Here is an 8009-nt window from a genome sequence, read left to right as displayed (position 1 = left end):
CAGACAGCTGGTCATTTGCATCCTTTTAGAGGGTCGTTGAGGCCACTTGAAGGTTTATTTGTGTCTTCTTTAAAGACCTTTTGCTTCTCCTCCGAGAAGCTTCTTCAGTTCTAACTGGATGGTGGGGAAGGGAAGGATTGATCCTCCTTGCAGACAGCTGGCCATTTGCATCCTTTTAGAGGGTTGTTGAGGCCCATGACCCGTCAAAACCGCGCTCGACTAAGCAGCGCCCGATTAAACCGCGTCGCTGACGTCATCAACAGGGCGACAACAGCCAGCGCGGAGAAAGAAGGGCGCTTTAAATAGCGCTTTGAAAGCAAGCCGATTCAACTTAAGGTAAGGGTTAGGTTTAGGGTTAGCTTTAGGGTTAGCTTTAGGATTAGGTTAAGGGTTAGGGTTAGGTTTAGGGTTAGGTTAAGGGTTAGGGTTAGGGTTAGTTTTAGGGTTAGGTTAAAGGTTAGGTTTAGGGTTAGGTTTAGGATTAGGTTTAGGGGGGTTAGGTTTAGGTTTAGGGGCTAATTTTAGGTTTAGCGTTTACAGCGTGCTTCTGTCTCCATGCTGTTGTTGCCCTGTTGATGACGTCAGCTACGCGGTTTCGTCGAGCGCGGTTTAGTCGAACCCGGTTTTGTGGTGGAACCGTTGAGGCCACTTGGAGGTTTATTTGTGTCTTCTTTAAAGACCTTTCACTTCTCCTCCAAGAAGCTTCTTCTGCTCTGACTGGATGATGGGGAAGGGAAGGATTGATCCTCCTTGCAGACAGCTGGTCATAAACCTCCAAGTGGCCTCAACGACCCTCTAAAAGGATGCAAATGACCAGCTGCCTGCAAGGAGTATAAACCCTTCCCTTCCCCACCATCCAGTCAGAACTGAAGAAGCTTCTTGGAGGAGAAGCGAAAGGTCTTTAAAGAAGACACAAATAAACCTCCAAGTGGCCTCAACGACCCTCTAAAAAGATGCAAATGACCAGCTGTCTGCAAGGAGGATCAATCCTTCCCTTCTCCACCATCCAGTTACAACTGAAGAAGCTTCTTGGAAGAGAAGCGAGATGTCTTCAGAGAAAAAACAAGAAAGTCCAGTTGCCTCTTGAAAAAGCACCTTTAGGATGACTGGAGATCTCCACAGACAATGAAGTCACTGTTATCCTATTATTTTTGGAGTGGGGGGGGGGGTTGTTTTCTTGCTAAATTTATCTGTTGGCAGCCCTGGTGGTTTTCCACTTGCCAATTTTGAGTTATCCCCTAACCTGGGCAGCTTTGAATGCTGGTTCTATTCTTCCCAACAGGTGTGGAGTGGACGCCCACGAAGACTCGTCCAGTGCTAGGGACGATCAGCGGCTGTTCGTACACTACTGGGCAGCTTGTCCTGGCCGGCCTGGCATATACTTTCCGAGATTGGCATCACTTGCAACTGGCGGTCTCTCTGCCTTTTTTCTTATTCTTCTGTTATTCTTGGTAAATAGGACACGAGAGTAAGCTTTCCCCATATCCTGTCCCCAATTTCAGCCTTCATTAAGAGCCATAGCAATGCGCTAGTCCTCAGTGAGGAAACCAAGGATGTAATACCATATTTTCAATTATCGGCTCATTTGCCGAGCTGGAAACCATAGCATTGGGTTAACAGACTTAACATAAGCAATTGGAAGGGACCTTGGAGGTCTTCTAGTCCGACCACCCGCCCAAGATTCTGGAAAACAGATTAACAGTTGGAAGGGATCTTGGAGGTCATCTAGTCCAATCACCCCCATCCAAGCAGGAGATCCTACACCGTTTCTGACAGAGGGCAGCCCAGTCTCTTCTTGAAAGCCTCCAGGGATGAAGCTCCCACAACTTCCGAAGGCAACTTCTGTTCCATGGTTTAATTGTTCTCCCTGTCAGGAAATTCCTCCTTATTTCCAGGTTGAATCTCTCCTTGGTCCGTTTCCATCCATTCTTCCTCATCTGGCCTTCAGGGGCTTTGGAGAATAGCTTGACCCCCTTCCTCCTCTCTGTGGCAGCCCCTCAAATATTGGAAGATGCTCTCCTGTCTCCCCTGGTCCTTCTCTTCCCTAGACTAGCCAGGCCCAGTTCCTGCAACCATCCATCGTAGGTTTTAGCCTCCAGTCCCCTAATCCTCTTTGTTGCTCTTCTCTGCCCTCTTTCTAGAGTCTCAACATTAACTGGGAAACAGCTGATAAACCTCGGCGTGACTCTCCTTGTGGTCTCTTTTCCTTTTTCTCCATCCTTCCACAGGTGGCTTTCTGAATCAGCTCGATGGTTGATAACAGCCGGGAAGCTCGAGCAGGCCGTGACGGAACTCAAGAGGGTGGCCAAATTAAACAGGAAAGAGGAAGCTGCTGGAAAGCTAAATGTTGAGGTGAAGATTAATTCTGTTGATTTCCATAGTTGCGCCTCGTTTTGATCATACGGCCGTGGGCCGAAAGTGCGAGGACCGGCCGTAAGTCCCTTCTGCAGTGCCATTGTGATTTCAGACCGTCGTGAGAATGAATAGCCGTAGGTCGAGAGCTCCCTGTGGGGTTTCACAATACAGGTAGTCCTCAAGTTATGACTGCAATTGAGGCTGGCAATTGTGGTCCTAAGTTGTGATTTTTTTTGTAAAGCAGCTCGCCGCGCGTCTAGATCCAATTCTACAACCTTTTTTGGGATGGTCATTAAGTGAACCGAGCAGTTGTTAAGTGAACTCACTGTTCTCTTTGGGCCAGTTTTTTTTTCCAGAAACTGGTCATAAAAGGCAAAAACAGTCATAAGTCGCAGTCCCTTGACAGCAAGGTACTGCGAATAGCCGTTAAATCCCAGGCGGTTGTTGAAGAGGCCAATATGTGGTCACATGACACTCTCCCCAAGAGCCGGGGAGGGAGGGGCAATATCCAAACTTCAAAGCTAAGTGGTAGGTCATTTTGGGAGGGGGGGGGGAGGTCCATTGTAACTTCGAACATTCGCTAAGCGATCTGTCGTAAGTTGAGGACTACTGGTGCCTCGGACCAGGTTTTTGGGTGTGGCCCTTTGCACACTATTAAAAAGCACCCGCAGATTGAAAAACTCAACCAAGCATTGAAATGTATCCTGTTTCCCCCCCCCCCCGCCCCCCACTTCCAGTTTCTGAGATCCAAGATGAAGGAGGAATTGGCCTCCATGACATCCAAGGTTTCGGTGCTCGATCTGGTCCGGACTCCGACCATGCGCCGGATTTCTCTCTGCGTCTGCTTTGTCTGGTGAGCTCTGGGGAAATGAAAAATAACCCTCTCTCCATCCACTTTGCTTGAGCTGGCATTGAGTTGAATTGAATTTTTATTTTTTATTCAGTTATTTTTATTTAATTATTTTGTATATTATTATTTTACTTTTTGTATTTCATTATTTTACTTTTTGTTGATTATTTTATTTATGTTATACATTTTACATTTTATTTTATTATTTATGTTTCATTGTTGCATATTTTATTTTACATTTTTATTCTAATTTATGTTGTTTTATTATTCTATTCTATTCTAACATAATTTATGTTGTTAGTTTATTAGTTCTATTTAATTTTATTTAATTTTTTATTCAACTATTTTTATTTAATTATTTTATATTTATTACTTTATTTTTTATTATTTTATTTTATATTATATATTTTACATTTTATTTTATTATTATATTTCATTATTGCACATTTTATTTTACATTTTTATTCTTATTTATGTTGTTTCATTTTATTCTATTCTATTCTATCATAATTTACATTATGTTAGTTTATTAGTTCTACTTAATTTTATTTAATTTTTTATTCAACTATTTTTATTTAATTATTTTATATTTGATTATTTTACTTTATGTTTTATTATTTCATTTTATATTATATATTTTAATTCTATTTAATTAATTTCATTATTGCATATTTTATTTTACATTTTTATTTAAATTTATTTGTTTTATTTTATTCTATTCTATAATATAATTTACGTTATGTTAGTTTATTAGTTCTATTTAATTTTATTTAATTCTTTATTCAATTATTTTTATTTAATTATTTTATATTTGATTATTTGATTTTTTTATTTCATTATTTCTGTTTCATTATTGCATATTTAACTTTACATTTTTATTTTAATTTACTTATATGGTTTTATTATTTTTTTATTGTATTCTGTTTTTTTCTACTCTATTCTATTTTTTCTATTCTATTCATTGTGTTATTTATTCATTTTTGTTTTCCTTTGTTCCCCTTCCAAGGTTCTCCACCAGTTTCGCTTATTATGGGCTGGTGATGGACTTGCAGAATTTCGGCGGTAACATCTACCTGATCCAACTGTTTTTCGGAGCTGTTGACTTCCCAGCTAAGTTTATTTCGGTTCTCACAATCAGCTACATCGGGCGCCGGTTTACCCAAGCTGTTGCCCTCATCTTGGCTGGGTTAACAATCCTGGCCAACATCTTCATCCCTCAAGGTGAGAAAAACTTTGGGTCTGAGTGGTGCAATACAAGAATTCAAAGGTTTTAGGGAAACTTCCAGAAGGTTTCTGGTTTTCTGCCTCATACTCAGGAAGCTTTAAATTTTAGAATCCCCCAGTCAACATGCTTTAAGAGGGGTGGACTTCCACTCCCAGAATCCCCCAGTCAGCATGCTTTAAGAGGGGTGGACTTCAACTCCCAGAATCCCCCAGTCAACATGCTTTAAGAGGGGTGGACTTCACCCAGAATCCCCCAGTCAGCATGCTTTAAGAGGGGTGGAATTGAACTCCCAGAATCCCCCAGTCAACATGCTTTAAGAAGGGGTGGACTTCCACTCCCAGAATCACCCAGTCAGCATGCTTTAAGAGGTGGTGGACTTCAACTCCCAGAATTCCCCGGCCTACATGCTGGAAGTTGAAGTCCATCTATCTTAAATCATGCTGGCTGGGGAACTCTGGGAGTTGAAGTCCATCCCTCTTAAAGCATGATGGCTGAGAGATTCTGGGAGTTGAAGTCCACCCATCTTTAAGCACGCAGGCTGGGGAATTCTGGGAGTTGAAGTCCATCCATCTTAAAGCATGATGGCTGAGAGATTCTGGGAGTTGACGTCCACCCATCTTCAAGTTGGTCAGGTTGAAAAACGGTAGAGGGTCCTTTAGATTAAAGCAGCATACAAATGATAGCAAATAATAATGTCTCAGCACCAGACTGGAAATGTGACGATAGACCGAGGTGTCCTGTGATGTTGTGAGCAAAGTAAACCAAAGAACCAGATATTCTCACAACCAGAACCAATTCTTTCATATGGAAACTGGATCTGATCCATCGGCGATTCAGAACCATGGACAGCGTCTCTGTGTCCATGATGGCAATTGGATCCCTGAACTATGCTGTGGTTCCAGCAATGTTCTGGACATTATTGTCAACTCTATGAAAATCTGTAAGGTTGTGCCCCCCCCCCCACATTATACAACATACAAAAACAGGGTTGGATGAGACCTTAGCGGTCATCTAGTCCATCCCCCTGCTGAAGCAGGAGACCCTCTACCATTCTGGACAAAGGGCTGTCCCAGTGTCTTCTTGAAGACTTCCAGTGATGGAGCACCAATAACTTCTGAGGGCAAGCCATTCCCCTGATTAATTAACAGGATAACAGGGTTGGAAGGGACCTTGGAGGTCATCTAGTCTAACCCACTGCTCAAGCAGGAGACCCTCTACCATTCTGGACAAAAGGCTGTCCAATGTCTTCCAGTGATGGAGCACCCATGACTTCTGGAGGCCAGCCTGATTTGTTGTTGTTAGTTGCAAAGCAGTGTCTGACCCATCGCGACCCCCTGGACAACGCTCCTCCAGGCCTTCCTGTCCCCTCCCAGGCTCTGGAGTCCATCTAAACTCACACCGACTGCTTTGGTGACTCCATCCAGCCCCCTCCTTCTCTGCTGTCCCCTTCTTCTTCTTTTGCCCTCCGTCTTTCCCAGCATGAGGCTCTTCTCCAGGGGGTCCTTCTTCCTTCTCATCAGGTGGCCAAAGTCTTTGAGTTTCCTCTTCAGGATCCGGCCTTCTAAAGAGCAGCCAGGGTTGATCTCCTCTAGGACTGACTGGTTGGATGTCCTTGCAGTCCAAGGGACTCGCAGGATGGATAGATAAATAGATGGATGGATGGATGGATAGATAGATAGATAGATAGATAGATGGATGATAGATAATAGATAGGTAGGTAGGTAGGTAGGTAGGTAGGTAGGTAGGTAGGTAGGTAGGTAGGTAGGCAGGCAGGCAGGCAGGCAGGCAGATAGATAGATAGATATAGAGGATAGATAGATAGATAGATAGATAGATAGATAGATAGATAGATAGATAGATAATTATATAGGTAGGTAGATAGGTAAGTTGATAGATAGGTAGGCAGTCAGTCAGACAGATAGATAGATAGAAGAAGTCCCTTCTTCTTCTTTTGCCCTCCGTCGTTCCCAGCATGAGGCTCTTCTCCAAGGAGTCCTTCTTTCTTCTCATTAGGTGGCCAAAGTCTTTTGAGTTTCCTCTTCAGGATCTGGTCTTCTAAAGAGCAGCCAGGGTGGATCTCCTCTAGGACTGACCGGTTGGATGGCCTTGCAGCCCAAGGGACTCAATGCAGGAGTCTTCTCCAGCACCAGAATTCAAAGCAATCCTGATTAATTCAAATCAATGAGTTGGTGGGCATCCAATGAGACCACCCTCCAGAGAGCAATGCTCCTCACCACAGACCTCTCCTTTTCTCCCAGATATGCAGACCCTTCGGACCACTGTGGCCGTTTTCGGGAAGGGCTGCTTAGGTGCCTCGTTCAACTGCATCTATTTATACACTGGAGAACTTTATCCGACGGTGCTTCGGTGAGAGAACAAACCGGGGGAAACCGCAGGGCAGGTGACTGAGAAAAGATAATTTGGCCTCCCATGGAAGGAAAGTGGGTGCGAAATAGCTGCTTGTGGGGTTGTCATTGAAAAAAAACCAGGGGTTCAAATTGAGCCGAATATGATACCTCCTGTTCTGACTGAGGCTTCCCAAGAGCAATGAAGCAAACTCCTTGTTGCTCCGACAAAATCCCCTTTTCTTAATTGACTGTGAATCCTGCTCCTTCACCTCCAGCAGAGTCTTTCAAGGGAGGATTTACAGTCACAGACCTTATCTGGCTTGGAGAGATGCCAGGGCCATATCTGCAAAACTTGGCCAGGAGTCTCAGAGAGTCATGAACTCATTAAGCGAACTGATGGTCTCCTGCAAACTCCACTCCCCTTTTGCTCCTCTTTTATTCCCTCTGGGAGGGGCCATTCATCGTCCACCTGCAGCCTTCCTCCCAAGTTGACCCCTGTTCTTTAGATGTTCCCTTCGTCTGGCAACTCTGTGCATGCGCACACTGGGAACAGGCTCCAGCTGTTCTTCTGCCTCACTGATGTCTGACTCCGAAGGCAGCTGATAACTGGTATACGGCCCTGGCCCCCTCTCTGCCTCCGACACAGAGCCCTCCTCAGAGCCTTCCCCAGACTCCAGGACTGGCCCATGTTCCTCCCCAACCCTCCTCACTGTCCGAATGCTGGCTGCTGATTGGCCACAACACCTCCATGAGTTCAAGCAGCATGACCAATCCCTTTTGCTTGGTGTCTACCTGTGCAGGCAAACTGGTATGGGTCTCAGCAACACCATGGCCCGCATCGGAGGCATCGTGGCTCCGGCGGTGAAGATGACAGGAGAATATATCCCATTCCTGCCCAATCTTATCTACGGTGCGGCTCCCATCATATCTGGAATCGTGGCAGCCTTTTTGCCAGAAACTCGCAACATCCCTTTGCCGGAAACGGTAGAGCAGGTGGAGAAGAGGTGAGAAAAAACTGTGGTCCAGATTTTTTTGCATTGTTCCTGGAACCCTGAAAGACCTTCTCTTTCCCATGCTGATTCCTCTTCTTTAGCATGAAAGCCAATTGATGGGTTGAAGGATTTAAAATAATAATAGCAACAACCTATATCCTATTAAAACTCTCATTGCCATCTTTAACTAGAGCTTGATAGTTTTTGAAGCAAGGTGCTTTAAATAGGCTAACTTACAC

At 44.3% G+C, this 8009-nt stretch overlaps 1 protein-coding gene across 1 annotated transcript in view; it reads left to right on the top strand.

Annotated features, from left to right (window-relative positions):
• The window catches only part of LOC116520002 (solute carrier family 22 member 6-A-like), an 11038-nt gene extending 3252 nt beyond the window's left edge, over positions 1 to 7786 (top strand). The window contains exons 4-9 of the mRNA XM_032234129.1: positions 1283 to 1451; positions 2229 to 2352; positions 3093 to 3208; positions 4212 to 4426; positions 6689 to 6797; positions 7579 to 7786. Of these exons, the coding sequence (XP_032090020.1) occupies positions 1283 to 1451; positions 2229 to 2352; positions 3093 to 3208; positions 4212 to 4426; positions 6689 to 6797; positions 7579 to 7786 (941 nt within the window). The remainder of the gene's footprint in view (positions 1 to 1282; positions 1452 to 2228; positions 2353 to 3092; positions 3209 to 4211; positions 4427 to 6688; positions 6798 to 7578) is intronic.
• The last annotated feature ends 223 nt before the right edge of the window (positions 7787 to 8009 follow it).

The sequence above is a fragment of the Thamnophis elegans genome, chromosome 17, assembly GCF_009769535.1.
Source record: "Thamnophis elegans isolate rThaEle1 chromosome 17, rThaEle1.pri, whole genome shotgun sequence".
Classification (NCBI taxonomy): domain Eukaryota; kingdom Metazoa; phylum Chordata; class Lepidosauria; order Squamata; family Colubridae; genus Thamnophis; species Thamnophis elegans.
This window is presented reverse-complemented; position numbering and strand designations above follow the sequence as displayed.